Source organism: Antedon bifida, chromosome 5 (assembly GCF_963402885.1).
Source record: "Antedon bifida chromosome 5, ecAntBifi1.1, whole genome shotgun sequence".
Taxonomy (NCBI): Eukaryota; Metazoa; Echinodermata; class Crinoidea; order Comatulida; family Antedonidae; genus Antedon; species Antedon bifida.
Window position 1 is genome coordinate 14,166,966 of NC_136230.1, and position 25,208 is coordinate 14,192,173.

General features: G+C 31.1%; 2 protein-coding genes across 2 annotated transcripts in view; both read right to left on the reverse strand.

The window, feature by feature from the left end:
* Positions 1–25,208, reverse strand: part of LOC144843358 (uncharacterized) — an 851,823-nt gene that overhangs the window by 104,934 nt on the left and 721,681 nt on the right. The window lies entirely within an intron of this gene.
* On the reverse strand, positions 8,841–25,146 carry LOC144842375 (uncharacterized). The gene is made up of 21 exons (XM_078698825.1): positions 25,084–25,146; positions 24,767–24,889; positions 24,274–24,376; positions 22,338–22,373; positions 21,787–21,952; positions 20,743–20,843; positions 19,778–19,890; positions 19,631–19,661; positions 19,165–19,262; positions 18,226–18,250; positions 17,294–17,469; positions 16,772–16,861; positions 16,435–16,614; positions 14,805–15,047; positions 14,142–14,336; positions 13,525–13,707; positions 12,903–13,214; positions 12,397–12,474; positions 11,954–12,155; positions 11,097–11,126; positions 8,841–10,320 (listed from the first exon to the last, which is right to left on the reverse strand). The coding sequence occupies exons 1-21, from the start codon at positions 25,144–25,146 to the stop codon at positions 10,067–10,069; spliced, it is 2,802 nt and encodes a 933-aa protein (XP_078554951.1). The 3' UTR covers positions 8,841–10,066.

The following is a 25,208-nucleotide window of genomic DNA, read 5'->3' on the forward strand; positions in this document are numbered from 1 at the left end:
ATTCATATTTACAGTCATTCAATTCTATATAACCCCAGAAGTAGTCATGTATCAGATTATATAACCTGTACCCAATATATAGTATACACTTAGTGTGATCACTTCGAGAATCCTAACGCACTCAATATGTAAATGAATTTTATATGGTTATATATGTTTAAAGCCTGTATGCAATTTAATAATATTTATGCTAAAAGGCCTCAATGTATAATATGAAATTAAAACTCAGAGGATATAGGAAAATAGGTAACAAAATATCACGATTGTGTAAATCTTTGTTGAATTCAAGTATTAAGACATTAGGATATATTATGGTTAAGTTTAGATTGGAAAGAAACTGTTGGAAAGAGAAGAGAACGCATTTATAATATATGTCATTATTTGACGCTATTTCAAGAAACAAGAATAATAATACTAAGAACAACATTTTAACGTTATAAATAATCATGTATAAAACCTGTAAGCATGAGGGCGCCATCACATTTGCAGCCAAGATTCTTACGTCTTTTAGTCAAAGTTGAAAAATAAATAACATCAACAATGTTTGTCAAGATCGCATCGTGCTGCACGAAAATTGCCAATAGGGTTGGTGAAATCTGTCCACAATAGGTTACTTTTCTGTCCATAATAGGTTACTTTCTGTCCACAATAGGGACTAGAGGGCGCTATTGTGTGTCCATAATAGGTTACTTTCTGTCCACAATAGGGACTAGAGGGCGCTGTTGTTTGTCCATAATAGGTGACTTTCATAATTGGCTGTCCAAAATAGGTGACTTTTTGTCCACAATAGGGGATTTTATTGTAGTAGTGCGCCATCCATTGTGTTGTCCATAATAGGTGATTTTTTTGGCGTACTCTCGTACGTACGTAGTTTGTTTCGCGAGTAGAAGTAATACTAATTTGCTTTCTCTTCAGACTTTGAGTTGAGGCTACCGACCTAGGCCTAATTAGTATATTATTTAAGTCTCTCTAGCCTAGGGGTCTCTCTAGCCTAGGCCTAGGCCCTAGGCCTAGTCCTGTTAGTTAGGCTACCTCTATACTATAGGCCTACTTAGGCCTACTACTACTAGCCTAGGCAGGGCTAGGCCTAGCTTAGATACAGCAGCAGGGTACCTCCCTGCTTACAGGAATACAAATGACATGGGCTCCATATTAGGTAGATATGTTTCCTACTACAAACAACTAGGCCTAGCCTCAGTTATCTTGTTTTTTTGTTTTTTTATTATTTATTAATATAATATGAATATATATACAGACTAACATACTATTTTACTCGTAACTATATTGTCTATTCTGCAGGTCACTGGCGGACTAAGTGACTAGAGGCCTAGTCACTATTTAATACGGTCTTTTACTACTGCCACCGCTACTATACTTTGAAGACCGAAATCTTCAAATCACAAACATCTAGATTGCTAGATTGAACTATTAAAATTTTTGTTTTTTTTATTATTTTGTGAATGAACGAGTCTTATCCAGACAGTTCGGACAGTTAATAGGTTGGCAGTATAGTAGAACCAGAGCTAGTGTTACTGTGTTATTAATTATGTCATCTATTTAAATCTCACAATTGTTTTCCCATATTTTTTGCGTGTATTACAGATTGTGTACAGTGTATCTTCTGATAAATGTTATAGTACAGTAGCATGGAAATGTCTATTAACTAGGGTAAGTAACAGATAGGCCCAACCTACAATTGAAGAAAAATACTTTACATATAACCCACTACATCTTTTAGGAGATTTTTCAATATGATCAAGATACTGTGAAATCCCAAAAAGAAGCCTATTTCAAAACAGTATTTGTTTGCAAAAGTAATCTCGGAAAGGAGGATACAAATGTGACAAACTGAATATTATCAGTACCGTAGTAGAAAAACTTACTGACAATACATTTGAAATGTTCTATTCATTTGCTTTGCTAGGAAAATAAAAGTAGATATTTCTTTGTTTATTTCCATTCATTATAAACATTACAATCACCATACAAAGAATAGATAAATCCACTGACAAATTCATGCAGAAAATATTTCAAAATTTAATTAAATGTTATATTATTAAAGCATTCATTCAATAAAGCCTTTATCTTTACACATTTAATATAAGTTTTTATATAGTGAGTATGGTAATAATTGACTCTGACAACTGGCATAAACATAAATTTAGTAAAACAATCCTACATATCTTTTTTATAAATGCAATAAAATATTTAAACATAACTGTGTCCCACCATACAACATGACAATTTGACTCAGCATTACTAAGATTGAAGTTACTTTTATTATACAATACCTAAACATTATTATAGTGTTTAACTATTTCCTTTTTTTATTATAGGCATACAGATGTTTGATATTCTGCCCATATATCCTGCTGAAATGAAAAGGTACATCATTTCAACATAATATCTTTGATCATATCATCATCGGTCAATACTTATAGTAATAAACATAATAATTATGGTGTATTTTTTTTATCTTTGCTATTTTTTAAATTGTAGTTTAACCATATTTTTACACTTTTAAAATTAATATAATTCAGTATTTTTGAATGTGATTTAGATTATGAATAAATTTAGAATACAGAACAAAATTGTTGATTGTACACTGCATGTATGTAAACTGGATTTATTGTCGTATTCCTAATGATTCAAAATAATATTTATTTTGCTTCATTATTAAAGATGTATTGTCCCTCAAAAACATGAAAAATTAATTCAATCAGACTTTGAATATGTTATATAGTTTTAATAAAGTTAATCGAAAAAAAAAACGAAAAAAAAATAATGTTTTCACTTGTAAAATGACAAAATAAATGGTTAAATTCAACCAAAAATCCATTGGCTAGCAGCCAATTTGACCATTTTTTTGCTTTAAATTACATTTTTTTCAGGTAATACATTTTTTTTCAATCTAATTTTTGGTCAATGTGGATAACTATTATGTTACAATAAAATGGAATGGAAATTTTTTTTTTAAGAATTATTTTTTCAGGGGGATAATACATCTTTAAACATTAAAATTGATTCATTTAATTAAACAACAATATAATAAATGGATGAGAACTGCTGCTGTTGATTGACTACTGACTGGGATGATTTGTCATGGATTTTGAAACAAGGGACGACCTAAAATGACGAAATGAAGTGCTGAACTCTGATGTCTTTTGCAATATTAAATTGATAAAGTTGATTTTTATTATTACTGTTAACAAAACAAAAAATTAACGGTAAAAAGAAAACATTATCATATATCTATATAACCTATGTGGACTATCATCAGGAATTAAAGGTATAAAGGTATAAAAACGTATTTTACTAAAACATTAGGAAGATTCAAATGTTGTAAGCCTACATATTTACAAAAGGAATGGAAAACCCAAAGATGAAATGAAAAGCTGTTGTCAAGCGTCTTTAACTCCTATAATTTGTAAGATTGTTGAGAAATTGCTTTGATGTATCTAGAATAGTATAATAATATACTAATTACATTTTTTCAGTTTGGAATTAAACAAATGTATAATATTGAACTTTTACTTTCAAAGGTTTTCATTCATGGGCACAGTTAAAGGCTGTAAACATTTTAATTTTTCTTTTCTTGACTTTTCTTCTGCACTGGACGGTGTCTAATAAAAAGAACTTAATAACTCAGTAGCTGTTGGTGAAAACACCAATGGATTACAGATTTTATTTCAAATAAAGCGCAAGTCAAAGTTGGTGATATTGTAAATAATATTTCTTCTTTTTTAATTGGCTGATGATCACACCTTATCACGTCCTATAAAAATAATGATTGTATAATGCTTCAAATAGATTATATTTAATTGCTAAATGAGCAAATGTCAACAATCTTAAAACCTTAAATCCTGTACAATGTGCCATAATATTCTCTCAAACTATTTACATACACACTGTAACTTAGTGAACATTGTCTGATTCTTGAGTAATTCCACTTGTCTTTACGTCTTTGTTACATGCATTATATAAAATATGCCTTGGTCAAGTTGAACAAAGCTCTATTACTCCTAGTGGTTAGATTGTAGTGTGGGCACCATTTGAGAAATATTATGTTTAGAGAATAAAAAGTATACAAAGGAAAACAACAAGGAGTATACAAAGGAAAACAACAAGGAAAGTGATTTTAGACACACTTGGGACATAGGGCCTACCTTATTTTTATAGTTTGAAAGTGCTAGAAATATTACCTATTGGTTGATTGATCACTTATTTCAGAATAAAAATGTCATACAACAATTAAAAAAAACCGGAAAATCACACTTTAATAGGATTTTTTCTCTCAAAACCTATTTGAAGACTCTATTGAAGACTTGTTTGAATTACATTTATTAGGTGTTGAAGGGTTATTTTTGGTTTTGTTGGAATTCAAAAGGCAATTCATAATTCTTCCCAGAAAGCAAATTATTATTTACGATACAACTTTCCTACTATTAACTCAGACTTGGAGGCCTATAGGATATAGGCCTAGGGCCTAGGCTAGGCCTAGTTTAGTTAGTACTTGGTTGGCCACTATCTAGCCTATACTAGGGCCAGGCTACTTAATTACTAGTCTACTATGCTATGGAGTTTCCTACACAAGTTACACATTACAAAAATCACCTATTATGGACAACATAATGGATGGCGCACTACTCCAATAAAGTCCCCTATTGTGGACAAAAAGTCACCTATTTTGGACAGCCAATTATGGAAGTCACCTATTATGGACAAACAACAGCGCCCTCTAGTCCCTATTGTGGACAGAAAGTAACCTATTATGGACAGAAAAGTAACCTATTGTGGACAGATTTCACCAACCCCGCTCAAAATTGCTGTAGCCCCGAATAGAAAGTTAACCGTGGTTTCCACTAGAACGCGACGCAACGTAACACAGCGAAGAATCGACGAAAAGTGCCGTATTGCGTAATCACAAGTGGGAACTGACGACGCAACAGTGCTGCAAACATCAACACAGGAAATCAAATCAGTTTGATTTCACGCAACAACGCAAGGCAAAAGAACACTGGAAAACATAGTACAGCGCGTACTCAAAAGTACGCGGGGTGAACCAGGTCAAAGTCTACGGCAAGCTAACGTTGACCCGCAACAAACAGGTCAGTGATTTCACGAAGGCGGGGCAAACACAATTACTGGAAGGGCATTTGCTTACGTTGCGTAGGTTTCGTTACGTTGCGTCGCTAGTGGAAAACAAGCTTTAAAATTCACGACGCGCGCTTACGTTAATGTTGTTACGAAAGTAGACATTTCCTTAATACCTTATCCTATGTCGACCAGATTTATAATGTATTTGGAGATTTTTCTCTGATAGGTTTTCCCCTTTTCAAACGGATTATATTATAATTTTAGCACACAAAGTATATGCATAAACAAGTACCTAGTTTTCCTTATTTTCTATATTGAACTATTTTTTTATAGCGACCCTTTAAGTACGGATATTTATTTTAGTAAATTTTCCTACCTTGATACAACAATAACTTAAATTCACTTATTTGAAAAAATGACTATGCCTAGATTATGCATTCAATATTCGACAACAGTTTTTGACAACATACAATCTGTGGTAGCCCACAGTCTGAGCTTATCAGCATGGTTCACTTTATGAAGATTAACACTCATAATGTTAGTTTGCCAACGTTCTTTCCGTGCAACGCTAGATCATTATTAATACATTCGATGAATTTTTATTCTACTGACACCGAAGTATGATGTTATATCAGTTACAACAACGTGGTACACACCATATTTACTGTCTGAAATTGTATCAATTCCAAACTATTCTTTAATTTCCAAACCAAGACCTGGTCGTATAGGAGGCATCGTCGCTATTTATGCCAATGGATTACTATTCGAATATGAAACGTGCTGAAAATATTGAAGTTCCACACCAGCTTAAAGTCATTTGGTATTATAGTTTTCTATACTGCAGAGTTCCAACTAATTGACGGTTAGCATAACCCTACTTTATTTATACCATATTTAATTATTTAAGGTGGTTCTAGCTAGTCTAGGTCTAGCTACTAGGAGAAAAAGACGCTCTCTTTAGGTTTTCACTTAATGAGAAGTTAAATAATGTGTTCAAAATAAAAAAATGCCTAAACCTTAAAGGAGCAACCAACTGTTCAACCAATTGTCATTGTATTATATAGACATATTATATAGACATATTATTGTATCGACGTCATGGGATGGGGCTTACCTTTTAATAATAATTATACTGATATTTTAAGTTTTACAACAGTTGTTTTTTTATTTGATAGATGGACAATGAACAATTATCGGGCAATCTCATTACTTAAAATATTTAGTAAACTTTTTACATCGGTACTTAACAACCGCCTTATAAATTTGGACTAATGATTATAATATTGTAATAGGCTTGGCATTTAATGTGAATTTTCTCGATGTTTTAACAAATTATTATGACGGAATACAATCTTGTGTTAAAACTACTCAGAGATGCACTGAATTATTTAACTGTGAGAATGGCCTTATAGGCAAGGGTGTCTTTTTTCTCCCCAATTATTTTCGTTTTATATAGGCCTAAACGATATTGTAAATCACTTTACTGCAAATCATATCCGTAGTATACAGATAAGCGATACCGAAATAACTACGCCGACGATATCGTTCTATTGGCGGATACGCCCCATAAACTTCAGAAAATGTTATATGTCTGTAGATGTTTATTGCGACTTGTGGGACCTCGAGGTAAATCTAAAAAAAAAACAAAGGCCATGGTTTGCGAAATGGTGGAATTACAAAACAAACAGAAAGGTGGACATATAGAAACTGTCCCATTGAGATGGTTCCATACTATAATTATTGTAGGCCTTAAGATCAGTTTAAGAGGTACGTGGTCTGTCGCAATAAACACTCTTGCAAACCAAGCCATTAAATGCCTTTAAAAAATAGTTATATTAATAGAAATACAGTACTTATATAGACGTAGAAAAAAACAATATTTCATTTTTTCGACATTGATATGCATCTTATTAGCATTTTTTCTAATTTTGATTTATTATTTTCTCAATTTATGATGGCGTCTTGGAATAAATTTGAAATCTGGTTGTCAAACTAACCGACTGCTTTATTCATTTGGCAATAGGTCAGTTGATGTTGGCATTTGTTCAACATCTGGTCGGATTGGGCACCACTTGCAATGTTAACATTCAGTGTATTAGCGATTTCATCTGGAGTACTTGTTTTACTTTTACCCGAAACTGCCAATAGAAAGTTACCAGATACAATGGATGAAATTATACAACTTAAAAGTTTGAAGAGTTTGTTTACACAAGTTACACAAATATACACTGTATACCGCAGTCGTTGGTACATAATGGGTTCAATAAGATGTTTAATTTCTTATCAGAGCACGTATTAGGTGTGTGTAATTACAAAGTTAATATTTGCATCGCTTGTTGTCTGCGCATCTGCTAGAAAGCACATTTTACTTTGGTAGGCCTTTATGTGTGCGGTCTATCTAATTTAAGTTTAGACGTATGTTACAGAAATACGATAACTTTTGAATACCATCGTCTGAACAAAAATGTTGAATCGTAAAATAGCTATTGCAATTTAAACTAACCGCGATCGTACCTTGGGTGTATTTGTGCATAATGCGAAAGCGAAACACGTGTTAATGCCTATTATTGATAATATTAAACGTTCTGTATTTTATCTTCAGATCTGTGACAACATCATCGTCAGCAGAATTAGAAGAGAAAGAAGCTATGACACAAACAACATTGATATCATGAGAAAGGCTTGCCTACACTGACGTACCTTGAGAGACCTCCGTAAAAACAGTAGTTCTAAAAGATAATCTAGTCTCATTAAAACCAATTGGGGTGATAAGGGTTATAGAACACAACTCTTACACTGATATACCTGTGTTTAAGATGTTTATTTGTACCAGTACTTCTATATATCCTGTAGAATACTAGTATAAGGTTTCCCAAACAAATGTAATGAAATCCTTATAATAGGTAACTAAACGCATTTCACCAATTGGTTGTATTTCACAAGATCTAAGTTTAGATTTATTGCGAACGACCGGATAACATGAGAATAGGCCACGATTTGCCTTGGGCAAAATATATTATTAGAAAATGAAATTTCAAATTTAATAAACAATTAATGATTATTAATGTCAAATATATTTTAATGTAACATAGTCAAATATATTTAAGAGAAATAGGAAACATATTATTTGGATAAAAATTCCACAAAATAATTTATTTTATTTTATTAACCACCTTTAAAGATATATTGTCCACAAAAACATAAAAAAATTAGATTAATTGAAATATTAAATAAAAGAAGACTTTGAATAGCGCATTTCGTAGTTGTAATAAAGTTAATCACTACCGTAAAAAAATGTTTTCAGTTACAAAAAGACAAAATAAACAGTTTTAACTGTTTATTTTGTCTTTTTATAACTGAAAATATTTTTCAATTTTTCAATTTTTGACTGTTTATTTTGTCTTTTTTTTCCAGGGAAATGTATACTTTGTTCAATCCAATTTTTGGTCATAATGAATAATTATTTTGTGACATTAAAATAGCATATTCAACAAAAACATTAACACAAATATTTTTCAGGGAGACAATATATCTTTAACGGGGATCACCCGTGCAGAAAAAAGAACTGATATTAAGGGGTCCTGTTAAGTCTTGATATGTGCAATGTACAAACAACCACATTTGTACAAACATGGCACCCTCAAATATGCAAATTTGTTAAAATTCATAATCCACTAATATGTAAACATCACGCTACATGAGAATGCTAAGACAAAACAGAATATAAAGTGTGCCAAAACGTGTATAATAAAATCATTATTTAAAATAGCATCTCTGAATTTAGGTTTAAATAAGTCAATGGAACTACAACTTCGGAGATCAATAGATAAAGAAATCAAATATTCGGCAGCCAGATAATCAAAATAAGATTCAACAATGTTGGTTGTACTGTAGATACAGGTTTTCTTTTATTTAAATGATATTTAACCTTGTTTAATTAATTGCAATAATGATTATAAAGTACTGAAGTAGAAATAAAAGTGAGCGAATCTCACAAAATACTTAAACAAACTTCATACAACTATTTCTTCTTTTAATCGAACTATTTATTATTACTAATTATTTACTAATTTAAATATATCCTGTTACATAACACTACAGTGTTTCAAATAGAACATCCACATGATGCTCGCTATTCATTATGCTATACAATTTATTGTATTACTAATTGTATTATACATTTTATTATACAGTATAACATAATTCAGAAAATAGGATGTTAAATCTGGTTCACAATATTTATAATATAAAATGTCTTAACTATAACATAACATTCAATTCTGTTGATTTCTTTATTGTTGACAACATATACAATTATTACGTATTTATTTCATTAAGTTTTGGATAATGCACTGTTCGAACCTAATGGTAACCGAGAATCAGGTGATCATGTGGGTGTTCCATACATTTAATACATTACAAATAATACTAAATTTATTATAACTGAGTATTCAAATGAGAAGAAAGTAAAACCAACTTAATAAATGATTAAAATGCAACACCGACTATTTAATCTAATTTACGGTAGATATGGAATAAAACATTTACGACACAGTAAGATATATATATATATATATCCAACCTTAATAGTTCCATGCGTCATGATATTCAATAAGTGTTGTTAGTATCATGTCAAAAACAGACACACGCAAATGAGAATCACTGTAACATAAGTCTGTAGTCTGCAGTTTACTGTTATGGTATTTCGCAACGGAAATGACAGTGTTCTTTTGCATCGGGACAGTAAACGAAAGAGGAGATTTCAATTTACAGAGTACAAATTGTTAAAACTTTTCAAAATAACTAAACCTCATAAACTAATATATGAGGCAACGGTGATGACGTATGCTCTAAAATACGATTTGTGTTCGCAATACAAGTAGGTTCTATCGATTTATCCCACGATGATGCCTAGTCTTTTCTAATTGAAGCGGATGGTAGGGTTTCAACTTTACGATACTTAGGTGCCCTACATATCGTCAACTTTACGAGCTAAGTCATTTCTCTCTACGTTTCGGAGAGCGTCAGTTAGCAGTGAACGCTTGGACTTTTTATGCCAAGCGCCTAACATGCTTACCATTGCTCCTTGTATGTTACCACGATTGTCATGTTCAAATTGATAAAGATTATCCGATGTAAAGCCCAGACATAATCCTAGCTGTTTCCATTCACTGCCCAGGTTTTTGGCTATATCGATTAATTCTCTGTCCGTTAAGCCTGAATCTAAAAAAAATTTAAATCAAATAAACATCTGAACAAAATGAAATGTAATCTATAAAGTTGTTTGACGGTTCAATGTTTTACTTTGTGCGACAAATATTGCATGATTCAGGTAAAATTGACTATAACACACCGTCTGATAACAATAATACATCCTAGATAGTTTGCTAATTTCTAGTATTAAGTTTAAATTTTGTTTAGGTCTGTATATTATATATCCAATATGCAGACAGTATTGTTTCGATCTTATTAGATCTCGTCAGTGCAGCTCAGGTTTCCCAATGATATCACATAAAAAATTATATGAGGTATATTTAATAAAACTCATTTTATTGAATTTCAAAAATTGTGTTTATGTTTATCTTTTGTATTTACTATTTAATGAGAGAGGCATTTCAGTTTGGATGCATTTGTTGCTACTGCTTGCATAAATGTATTATAGTAAATAAAACACTTATACTGATACTAAATCTAATCTCTAATAATTCTTCAACTATTCGCGACTTCCTTATTTCTGTACAAAGATTTCTGAAAAGTTACATAAATGCCCTAATCGTAGAGACCATCTAAATCTAAATTTCTAATGTTTAGGTGTTGACGGGTCTAAACCGAACGAATACATTGCAATAATATGCATAATCCCCATTACATTTCCATCGATCAGCCTCAAAACAGATCAATAATATAGGAGGGCATGTACATCCTACGGGATGTTTGCATTGTGTGTACCTATCTGAAAGAACAATTCGCACTTGATGCAAAAATTGGAACCAACTAACCTGTAGCCTGAGGAACATCATCTGGTGTATCTATGTAAAAGAATATAGGCCTGCGTATTAGTAAACATCTCAAAAACGAATTTATCATGAAAAAAATTGTAAGCCTTACAATAGAATTATTATTAATTTACTTTATAAAACGTTTACATAACATTGTGGCTAGATCAGTATAAAACTCATATTATACTATAGTTGTTGTATTTTAGTTGTTGTTTAGTTTAGTGCAGTCAGAAAAAACCTTAACTAAGCCGAACCGAACATTTTTCTACATAGAAACAAGCAGCAAATCAATTAAGCGATAATGAACAAATAACGTTTGACGTATCTGATATTATACCTAACTAAATTCAACGGTCAAACGTCTTACGTTTTTTTAAACCCTATTTTTCACGTTTATTGAACTTGTGACTTTGTCTAGGATTACATATTTGATGTTATTGTATAAACAAATCACAGACCACATATATGTCTTTGATGGAAAGATATTATTTAAAGTTGTTTAATTGTTAATGTATATATTATATAGTGACTGGTGCATACATATATATATATATATATACACTTGCACTGATGAAAGGCTAGTGTTGTCCGAAAGCTCTGCTAACTTTTCTGGCTGTTTTACTTCTCGTTTTGATTTAGCTTTTCGCTTTTATTTTGTATCTCCATTGAGATCCAGCCACTGATACCCACAGCATTGTCATTTTTTCAGTAATTTGCCTTTGGATTTATATATATACACACGTCTATTGAAATATTACCATTTGGGAAGTATCCACAGTATTTTTGTCAGCCAATAGCAATATATATACTTTTCCTAGTTATAACACTATATTTTACTGTAGTATCGCTAAACGTACCGCCAAAGAGTCGCTTGTAACGTGTAACATCCATACCATCTCTGTTGCATGGCAACATGTCATCCTGGAATTCTCCAAGAATTTGCATATGCTTCTTTTCAGATGTCTCGCTACAATCACAGGGAATACATCTGTGGAAGGTAATCCCCCTCCTACCACCGTCTTTGGAATGTCCAAATGACATCTCAATCATTGACAACACCTTTCAAAAAGACAAGAAAAGAAACGCATTTGCCGACAACTGTTTATAAAATTAGGATGTGTATCGTTAGCAAAAGTTATACAAAATTGATTATTATCCCTTTTTAAAATGAAATAATTGTAGGTTTAACATTTTAACATGGACCTAATAAATACAATATGTTTACTTGTCGAGTACTTACAAAAAAGCCTACAATATAATAGGTAAATCTTTCCTATGAAATAAACAAATAAATACATACCTCTTTACATGCTTCAGAAGAGGGTTCACATACTGTGTTTATTGTTTCCTTAATTGCCTTTCTACGTGTAATAGTTACCTAATATTTTAAAAGCATAGAGTATATTGTTATGTGCATAGCAAATGGAATAATATAGGCCTATACTTTATCTTGTCCAAAGCTGTGTAAGCTAAATGTGATTGTGGCAAAAACTATTGAAAGATTGTTTTTTTATAAGGCATATATCGTATTAAATCAATAATCGGTATTGGTATTTGTTAGAACATAAAGTTATTTTTTCTGCGTTTTACATTATTTTTGTTCACCTTTGATAGTACAATTAATGACAGTAATAATGTTTTGAAGTTTCTCTGATGCTTATAAATATCTATGGAAGACAAAGGCGTATCACTGTGATTGCGTGCAATTGTGGAAAAGTGCTGATACCGCGCCGATGGTGCCGGAAAGTCGTAATACAATTTCAACAATTAGATGTTACTTGAATTACTGAAAATAATATATCATACCTTTAACAGGAACTTTCGCTCATTCTTCTTAGTCAAGAATTTGACAAGAGACAAGATCACGTGATGAAATTGGTCAAAGTAGAGTTCGGCATGATCATGCGTTAATACTGGGTCATCTCCGGTTTCCTTCTGATATTTGTTTATGAACTCAATAACTAAATATGGAAACACTACGTCAGGCAAATATCCACAAAGGTCGTAATAGATACTGATAGCTTGGCTGTCATCAGGTACAGATCTCACTTCACTGGATGGAGTATCAAAAGAAAGTCGCAGTGGCACAAAATACGATTGCTTGACATCTACTGATTCCTGAAATATTAATTGAAAATGTTAAAAAAATATAAGACGCCATTTAATTGAAATTGTACACACAATAATAAATGTAGTATGAATACAAAAATATGTAGTGCACTAAACCTAATTTGGTTATTATTTTGATCGAAACAACTTGCAGCACACACACACATAAGCCAGGAAACATTATCAATCGGGTTAAAATATAATATCCATATACAAATGTTTGGTATGATAATTATATAAAAGACAAAGATCTAGCTATTTCTGCCATTGTCAACCCAAATATCCAAGTTAGTTCGAGTCAAGTACAAACAACCCATACCGTTGCCGTGACTTGACTAGTAGAGGTTATCTTCCTACAAATGAAACCAAGTCGAATCATTAACTCTACGAGGTATTGGAACTTCTCCATATCAATACCCTGCTCCTCCCACAATTTGCGTAACAACGTTTCATCCAGTATGCCTTTGTTAAGGTTCCAAAAGGCTTCGCGGTACATACCTATCTAAAATAGAATGCAAAATAAATATTATGGTATTTGTGTTTCTGATGGTGAAACGTAATAATACGTATTCTTTTTGATGGATAATTGGATCATCAGCAAAAAATATAAATAAAATATCAGTGTAAAATTGAACTTGTAAATGGTAAGTTGATAAATAAAAGAAACCGTCGCAGGTTTGAGACGTTGTAGAGAAGAAGTACCAACCAACTACGAGCTATGAAGCTTACATTTCATATGATATTTAAAATAGATGTCGAAATATTCTAAATGGAAGTTTATTAAGCCAAAAAACGAAACAGACATCTTAAGAGTTTACAGAAAGAGAGAAAGTAAACAGAGCAACCTTTTACATGGAGACAAATGAAAATAAAACTAAGTTGTTCACATTATCCTTCTTAAAGGAAAATGTCAGCCCGTACTATGAGGTAACTTACTGGAAAGTCAGGTGGAATCACAGTGACAAACGCGGTGATAACTTTAACCAATTCCATAGGATCTACCACCACTTCGTCTTTTAATGATTCATTATCAGGCATGTAGATGATGTCACCAAGATCATACAGGAAGTTAAGGAGGGACGACTGTTGATTTTCATCAAGAATTCCGCTTTTTCTTGCCAGTACTTTAACCTGAAAAGTGTAAAGCAAAATACAAAAATCTAATTGTCTTTTCTTGCATCGTATCGGTCACCGTTATATTTTATTACAGATCTACGGTGTATGTACAAGATTAAACCTGTGTTTGTGCCTAAGATGACAGTTACAAGATTCGAACCTGAGATAAAGCTAGCGTTCATTAGATAACTCAGATACTCTAATCGTTCGTCTTCGAAGAAGGTATATTATAAGCCTCATTGTTGTAATATGATATGGGACTACAGTATATAATTATCTACTATTACTGCAATAGTAAAAATGTGTAATACGAGCAGTTTTAAGGGTTTTTTTTCTTTTTAATATAAATACATAATTATAATGTACATTTTAAAAGAATTTTAACAATTTAAAACTGTATGTCAAAAAATGTACCATTTTAAAATATTGATTGCACAATGTTAATGTAGTGGTACAATAATGGATACTTCTCTTCAAATTTACCTCATCTAAAGTACATATCAGCTTCTCCTTTCGTAGATTATATATTTCACATCGAAAGCGCATCCACTTCAACGGAATAATCTTTCTTAATTGGTTCATAAGCTTATTAATTTCTTTTTTAAGATCATCAAAGCTCTTATCAGTAGTTGCTTCGCTGTTCTCAACAGCAAACATTCGATGTACATGTTTTTGGTACGGTTTCCCTATCAGAGCTTCTTCAATCTTCTTTAACAACTTCTTTGACTGAATTTTAAAAAAAACACAAACAAATCTGGTTGTATCATATTTAAAATTGTGAAGATTTATCAATATAAAATACCGTACAGGTTATAAATGCAATATCATGTATTTGTTTGTGTATGGAACACCCACATTCATGGTGATCGACCAGAAAATGTTCATCATGTATAATGTGGCTTTATGAATGAAACGCTAACATTGAATTAATTTCACAACAGTCCACATACATACAATGATTAACATTGGTTATATGCATTTTATGCATATAATAACCTACCTTATATATTGTCCCATTCCCTACAACGTTTTGTAAAATGAATGCATATTAAATGTACGTTTTATGGTAAATCATGATAAAAAGAGAGAAACATATTAAGTGCACTACCTAAGTAGATTGCGTCGAATGTCCTCTCGTGGACAGTCTTTAGGCCTAGCCTAGCTATGTTTTTTTTTTCTTTGCTGCATTAATTGGCTGCATTGATCGATCGAAAATGGGTGAATTGCAGAAGAACAAGGCCATATACATGGCTGCAGTCGCGTGCTCAAGTTAGTGTTTACCGATTAACCGACCGACCGACCGACCGACATAATGAGCTCTAGAGTTGCATTGCACGCGAATAAAAACGAAAATATCAATCCGATTTATAGCGGGCCACTTAGATTAAAATCGATTATAGAATCGACTTATTTTTTACATTTTTAACGGGTTAAAGATCAAAAAAGTTATCGCAATAGGGTCATATAGTATTTGTTTGTATATTAAATATAGTTTGTGACCTTAAATTAGATCTAAAAAACGTAGGGAATGGAATTTTAACAAATATTAAACTGGAAAACTCGTTAACCAGAATATAAAATGTAATAATAAACGTGAATGAAGTTAAAAAACCGATTTCAACATTATGAATATAAATAAGAAAATAATTAACCATTTAAAATAATGTGTTATATTAGCCTAGATTTAAACCTAAAAAAATTTACTCTGGAATGTATCTACTCACAAGTCACCGGTACCGGGTTTGATGTTTTATAATGTTTCATTTATATCAACAAATACAATTTCGAAGAAACTTCCTCGCGCCTTCTACCATATTTCTTTCACATTATTGAATTGGTGTTTAACGGTCATCGACTTTTAAATCGTTGGAAAGTGTACTAATACATGTTAGCTTATTGTTGAATGTTAAATATTAACTAAAATAAATAAAAAACTTAAATTGTGTAGGAATCGAATATTGGAACCTAGGCCTAATGAATGGACATATCTATTAAAACAATTAATCCCAACATAACGTAACATAATGGCAATATTTACTTTTGTTTTACATTTTGTTTATATGTGCATAAAATCAAAGTAATGTATCTAGACTTGAGTACGAATATAACATACCCTGTCATTTCGTTCCACTTCCGTGTCTCCAAGCTTTCCTTTGTGCGTACCCACAATAAGAATAACAGGCAAATTAACTTTCTCCTTTAAATTCTCAATAACTTTCCGGCTATGAGAATAAACTGAGAGAATCGATGATAATATGAATTGGAGATTGGTCCAATGGTGTACACGTTTGCGCTAAACAATTTGAAATAAATATATTTTTTTATAAACATATTATGACAAACAACATACATCTCAACATTTGTTTTTACAATTAAACAAATCAATAAATTATCTTGCAAGGGCGTACAGTATGATGAAATACTGTACGTAAAGATTTAACAATACTTACCCCATTTGAATCCAAAACAATGGCAGGATCATTAAGGTCTTTACTTAAATCGAATACGACCAGATACACTGCATTTAATGTCATAAGGAGCTAAATTTTAAAAACCATAAAAACAATTATATGTTGTAACATTAATTAATATATACAAATACTACATTTATATGCATTGAATGGGAAGAGTATTCCAATGATTTAATGATTCCATAGAGCAACAAATTAAATATGTTCTCATTTAACGAATACAAAACATTCTTTATTTTCTTATACATGCATGGCATGTCCTAAAGTAAACGTTTTATTCCACTACGTTCATATTGAATCGAAAGTTTCGGCTATTGAAATCAATCAAGTTTCAATTACCTTTGATTTCTCATAATTTCAACCTGTTTATGTACATATATTCAACAATTTCTAATGGAAATTAAAGGGTGGATAAGAATACAAAACAAAAACTAACGCTTTTTAAACTTAAGGCAATTTATAGAGAACAATAATTCAATGCAGTCTCATAGGTCAACTTACACGAAGAATTCCATGGTAGATCGGCTGTCCTCCGTGATCCATTATTTTAAACATGTTTTTCAAAGGAGACATCTCTGCTTCTTTTTCAAAAATATCCTGAATGATATCTTTATCCAGTTGATCACGTACATCAAATGACGCATTTTCTGGAACGTCGCTTTTGGTCAAATTCAACTCTTTTAAATATAATTCAATAAATAGATAAATAAATAACGTTAAAATAAGCACTGTATTAGTATTGTCATCTCAAAATAATTATTATAATTAACTTAACAACATCACTTGCATTGACAACATCATCATTGTCAACAAAATCGTCAGCGTCGTTGTCATCATCATCGTCAATAGACTTTTAGATTTTCATGTCGATTATGTCAACTAATTCGATATGACGTCAGTTTATGGTATGGTATGGTATGGTATGGTGCCACATTATGAGAACTTGTTCAGTGGAATTTTGTCGTTCGCTCTCATACATTCGTACGAGTGAACGTATAACTTCATAGCACTGCAAAGGTATACCAAAAACATGGCGGAGAATGATCTCGTGATGATTTTCTGAGAATATATTAAAGTTCATTTCAATTAAATAATATTTGCAAACTGTGAATGAGTGATTTTTATAATTAGTGGATTTTTTAAGACGTTTTTTCATTAGTATTCACTCAACGATGTGCAATTATTTCACAATTGTAAATCAACAAACAAATTACACCTGTTTAAAACATTATTTAATTGTTAAAAACATTTTAGTAATGAATTTGAGAACATTGATATAAAAAAATACAATGTTATTAGCAAACTATGTATGTTAATGAAAAAGAAAATGTGTTAAAAGAGAAATGTAAAAAAATGAATACAACATAATAATGTTTATATGTATATGGAAATAAAAGTGGGATGAACCCACGTAAGACAAAAACAAAACACACCTTCTTCAGTTGACTCATTGCTTTTCTGAAAAGCAAAAAAAAAATGTATGATATTGTAAATATCCAGCTAAATTACTTGAATTATTGTCTTTAGGTTGTCATTAGTTTTAAACTAAACAACACAAAGTTTTCTTTAAAATAATTGTACGCTTGAGCAATTTTAAGAAAATGTCAGGTGAATTGTTGATCCACTGTTCTATAAAAATATAAGAAAAAGAATATCTACCCAATCTGAATGTACAAAAGCTTAAAAATATTTTTGTTAAAAATAACTTAGGCCTACAACAAATTCATTTTTTTGCATTATATTTAGTTAAATATTAAGAAAAGACATTTCTGTATGTCCGAAAATGAATATGATTTCCTAATGTAAAATTGGCCAGAGGCTTTTCTTTATCAAATCTATTTTTATCTATTTTTATTTATTTATTTAATTACACTCTTGTTTAAATTACAAGACCAGCCAATTCTGGCTCATGAATGAACAAGTAACAATAAACAAATGAAATCGAATAAACAAATGAAATGATCTACAGTATTATGAAAATGTCAGGGTAGTTGGTTAATCCAGTGATGTTTGCTTTTACTTCGTGTTCACATCGGATGACTTGTTTAGTACATAACTCCTTTCCCTTCATGAGCCCAGTGTGCAGGACCATTATAATCAGAACACTGTGGGACACTATATTAACACTACTTACTGTAGAAACGGCTTCCGATGGAGCGCAATGATAGTAAAGTATCTTGCCTAAGCACTATGACACAGAAAATGTTCTCACATACAACAAGTCTGATATCACTTGCCATTATACCATATCGGTATCTGAAATGCCTTACTTCAGTGATGAGATCCAGTGTTAGTACGATACATCACCTTTTTATGTTTTCTAACTACCCCTAGCTGATATAAATAATTTGCTTTTGTTAGTGTATACGTACATGTTCAAATGAAGCGGCAGTCTTAGACTCTTCTACTACAACCTCTTCTTTAACTTCTATCTTTCCTTTCACATTTACTTTAGCAATTTTTGGATTACCTGCACATTAATAAGTGTTATATTAATCATTTATCTATATTCTGGAGTGAACAACATTCTATGATAACTACAAACGTAGTACAGTTAATCACACAATTTATACACAGCACGTTTGTTTGTTTATGTATAATTTAACGATTGTCCATACACATAAAGCATAGACATTGACAATTATAAAAACAAAATACGTTTTAAGCCTCATGTGTTATTCGGATTAAATCATATATCCATTTAAGTTTGATCTTGTATTCCTAATGTATCTATGGTAATGGGAAAAATTGAGAAACACATTTTCTACTGGACTTTGCGAATGTCTTTTTGAAAAACAGATTTTAGGTTTACACGATGTAAAAAATAATTAAACGTACCACTGTTCGAGGCTGTTTCGTTAGTCACAACCTAAACGAAATAATAATTAATTATATATTATTTAAGAAGGTAAAGTCATGCTGGTTTTATAGTTTGTAATTCCAAGGTATAGAACTAGCCTAAATATTTATATTGTATATACATACTTTTTCCAAAGAGGACCCAACCTTACGTTCTTCTACTACAACTTCTTTTTTAACTTCTATTATCCTTTTAATATTTTCTTCGGCATGTTTTCGAAACAATGAAGTTGGATCATCTAAAAAGTAATTAAAGTTTAAATATGTTTTTAATTTTTAATGATTAATTATTCGGTTCAGACAGGGTTTTAAATAAAATGTTTAAAGAAAACGACAAAAGCGTACTGTACATCCCACTACAGTAGTATGGCCATCTAACGGTAGGTAAACACAAAGTTCAACCTTATCCGTTGTGTACGGATACGTATGCGTATATACGTGAGTTTGCCCAAACTCTCTCGCATCAGTACGTGTAATTCAAATGGAAAAGGATATTAAACGGTTCTTTTTGAACAGTATGCTTTTTATAAAACTGTTTGAAAATGTTGTGCATGTTAGGCTTGTAACGTGACCAACCTGCGTTCTCATAAATTCAGAGCCTAGCTAAAATACGATTATAAATTTCAAAGGGAAAAGTGTAGTAGAACATCTGAAATCTAAGCAGGGTTTCAATTGGCACCAACTTGGAATTGAAAATAATTGTGTTTGTGCGAGCAATACAACTTCACAAACTCTGTCGATTATTCGTCGAAATTGAAGCACTTTCAATCGTTACAATAAAATACAATTTGCTTAATACATAGTTATATTGTTCGTCAAGATAATTACATGTTGTCTTATCCCAGAGTTTATTTATAGAAACATCTCTGGGGTTCTATTTAAAAAAGAAACATATTAAAATAAAAGAAGGTTATTTATTTAATGTAAGAGAAATTGGTATGATTTATTCTATAGTAAATTAAACTTTTATTCAGAGGTATGCAGTAATATCTATGTGATGTGATGAATTGACTTCCCAACCCATTCAATGCAATACTAATTTTATTTGATGAATTGTGTTTGATGAATGGTCTACAAACGATAAGTTTTACCACTTTCATCCTCCTCTGTCCATTTGGTGAGTTCTTTAGCATTTGTTTCTACAGTTTTGATCACAGAAACACCATCTGTGATCTCGTGGTTTTCGTTAAATCTGAAAAATATTCGAATATATACAAAACATTTAGCCATCATAGTGTGAATTATAGAAGCTCAATAATTGAATAAATTAATGACTAATATCTAAGAACAAGTAAGGGATATTGCATTCAGTTTGGTTAGGTACTTATGATAACAAAATATAATACCAATTCTCATACGGCGACGGTAGGCCTACTACTATGTCTAGATAAAATAACAAACATAAATGATACAGTTACAAGTCCAAAACACCTACATTTTACAGAACCTACCCTCATAATAATTCATAATATACACCTACACGTTATATTAACAAACTCAAACGGGGTTCAATCCCGTGACTTCAAGATTGGAAAGCTATAATAGCCCAACTAATCATTCAACTGGTTTTTCCCGAAATTGATATTCAAAATTAAAGTTTAAACAAATCATGACTAAGTTAAGATTCGGAATTTTAGATCTTGAAAACGAAAAGGGAATATAGACAGGGATTGAAAAGGAAAAACGAATCTGTAATGTTTTCAAATGCAACGAGGAAACACTATCGTGAACACTGTAATAAATCTCCAGAGTTATGGAAAGGGAAAGCATTTAGTAAGTTCATAACATAAATACATATATATGTGTACAGTATTATATTAGGCCTACATCAAAAATACATTGTAAATAACATTTAAAAAACTGAAAATAATAATAATAAACAAATTCTACAGTCAAGATTAATATAAATTAATTGTTAATATTCACATCTGGAAGATGGCCTCGTTTTTTACGATTTTCTATTATTGAATAAAATGTTAATATAATAATTTTAAAAAAGGCGCCGCCTCCCGTTTCATCCAATTGCACAAGTGTGAATGTAGGCCTACAATAGCATTGAAAATGGCTCTCATACGAACTGCGCGCTTATGAACATTAACATTATGTTCGTGATATCATTCTTAATTGCTACTTACTTGTTTCCAATGCAAGCGTTGACAAGACAAGTTTTGCCAACACCTTCCTGTCCAATTACTTTAACCATTCCAAGATTCACTTCAATTTTACCTTCTGTTAATGCTTCAATGTAAGTCTTCTCTACAAGCTTACCACGAGCAGTAATCGCATATGGAATATCTAGATCTGTTAATTATGTAATTTAATACAATGTTAAAATGAACATTACTGTTTTTGAGTAAATACATTATAATAACGTTGGTGTACAATGCTATGAACTTTATCAAGTCTAAGCTAAACTCATTCAAAGGTGTCTCATGTTATATTGTATATTAATTCGGATTTATAATAAGTAGCATAGATAATTAAGATACACTCAAGTCAATCGTATTCGAAGTTATAATGTGTTTGTAGCCTAATAATATTACATTACATGGTAAAACAATTAACGTAGTATGTAATTTGATGAAATACGATCAGTCACTAGAATTTATAAAAGCAATAGTAGTCTTTATTTAAAGACCAAATACATTATGCGCATGTAAGTGTATGAAATAAAAACAAATCATACCTGGCGATGTAATATCTATGTCTGGCAATGGTCCACCTAAAACAAAGTTAGAATATAAGGAATTTAAAGTAATAAATTATTATAGTTTATACACAGCACAGGTACTTTCTTTTAACTAAGGATGTGGTATATAGATGTGGGTAGATTTCAGAGTAATAGAAGTGTTAGGATGATATGAATAGTATATTGTTTCCAAAGGGTAATTAAAAAGTGAATGTTAGTCAAGGGCGCGCGACACTTTATCAAAGTTCCAACCACAGTTATAATTTACACTTTACTTCTGTAGACCAACGAGTATATCTAATAGTGGAACCACAAAAATGTAGGATAGGCTAATTTCTAATTGGCAACCAATAGGAATTCAGAATGTTTTTAGTTGTTTACTAAGATGCATACTAGCACACTTCATTGTTAAATTAGCCGTTCAATAGTACAATAGTACAAACTTTTCAATCTACCCACCAAGCCATCCCTCGGCATCATCCAACACCTAACTTAAACACATGCGCTACTCATATGTTACTCATTTTATTCGCTCATTTGGCTGGTATAATTCTGGGGAATAAATTACTTTGCCCCCAAATTCCTCAATTTACCTAACGGATGTCACTTACATCCTTACCGATATAGGCTACTTAATAACAACCATTTGATTTACTGGCTCCTGTGACAACACACTGGACCTTTAATACAGCGATGTCATATGCGTGGTAGCCCTTAAGAGGCCAAAATGTAGTTTATTATTAAGCTTTAGTAGTAGTATTTAGCATTGCTTGTACAGTATCAGTAGAATTAAATATTATGTATTGTTAAATACAGTATGTATACTGTACTTGTGTGTAAAAAAGTAAATGTGTAAATAAAAGTACATGAAACATTTAAGATAAAGTAAAAACCTCAAACCTCACTCACGAAACAACTTACTGGTGTAAAATGGGTGAAGCGTTGGAACCAGTTATTTGTAGAGGCATCACCCATCACCAACAAAATGTACACACTAAAAATGGCTGATTTTTATATATTTGTTAAATTGATTTTTTTCTTGTAAAGCGGGCTATAAATGCGTTAAAAAATAGTATGTATAATTATTTTCTCAAACCCAAAGTCCACAGTATAAAATACACAGTAGCTAGTTAGGTATAAGAAATAAAAACATTGATTAAAGATCACGGTCCTGTTCATGGTTGAAATGTGTTTTTATTGTTTGATTTTGATATTGTATTTTTTATATTGCACAGGTTTTTGTTTGTTTGTTTTTATTACTGTATAGAAAATAGATATGTACAGTGTGTACGTTATTTGTAATGTATTATTATTGTCATAGTTTTGATTATATATTTGTTATATTAATAATTATATGTGTGTATGCATATTTTGTTATTGTTATTATTCAAACAATAATTATAAATATCTCAAAATTTAATTTGATTCTATTAATAATGTTAAAGAATATAATGTGATTATAAGTAAATTAAAAAATCTATAATCTGTTTTGAAGAGTATCGAGTCAAGAAACTTGTATTAATAATAAGCATTGGTTGAGAATTTACTTATATTGTTATTATTTTTATTTTAATATCTCAAAATGTATTTCTTAAATAATCCCAATTTGATTCTATTAATAAAATGTTAAAGAATATAATGTGATTTTAAGTAAAAATCTGTTTTGAAGAGTATTGAGTCAGAAACTTGCATTAATAACAATCATTGGCTGAGAGTTTACTTATATTGTTATTTATTTTACTTAAAAAAATAAACAAGTAAAAATAAGACAATGTAAAACATTACAAACTAAACCTATTTTAGATAATAAGTGGTGTTTCATTTAAGTTTTTGTGATATTACAGCTGGACATACCAATATTGTTTCAAGATTAGTTGTCAGCTGATTTACACATGTTTACAGCCTACCTGTTAGCCTACTTTGCTAAACTCACCTTTTAATATGTCAATTATCTCGGCTTTTTGACCTGCCCTTAATTCGTTGTCATATTTCTTACACGCGTTTTTATTGTACAAATCTATTACAGATTTGCCATACTGTGTAAATTAAAAATGAATATGTTATGTAAAAGAATACATTTTATCATTACATTATTAATCAAAATAGGAATCGAGTCATACTGATACTGATTCTAATGTATTCTAAAAAAACAGAAGACCACGTCGTGTAATAATGTCTGCACGTTTTGTTACATCTTCTAATTTGGTATATAAATATAATTTTCAATCCATTAAACAAACTATTATGACAATTTTTAATATTGTAAATTAGGGCCTATTGTTATTGTTTTTATATTCGTAATTTACTTTTATTAATTATTACATTAAATATAACAAAAACTGTATACACAATTTAACAAAAACAAATTATCATTTTTAATTTAAATACTAATTACGTAACCTTATTTTATTTAACATTAAACAAACCTTATCTTCTTTTGAAACGTAAGATTTACCGGAACATTCCTTCATTAGATACACAATGGTGGCTCTGTGTTTGTTGTACGTGAGATCTTCTGAGACACATACATGCAGAAGTGTGCGTTTATCCTAGTAAATAATAATAATATTTTCGAATAGTGTACCAAGTTCTTTAATGTGCACTGTTAAGTACACGGTACTAGCGGCTTTACATCCCATCCGAAGGACGAGGCAATGAGAGTAAAGCATCTTGCCTAAGGATGCAATTAGTATGGTACAGATAACCTCGAACCCATGCCTATCATAGGCTAGTCCGATAGTACCATTGCACCATCACTCTCTGGTGTATATACAGCACCCGCCGCTATTTCTAGACGGTCTCCCATCAAGAACGCAACCGGGCCCAATGTTGCCTAACTTCGGTGATCTGACGAGAACCGGTGTTTCA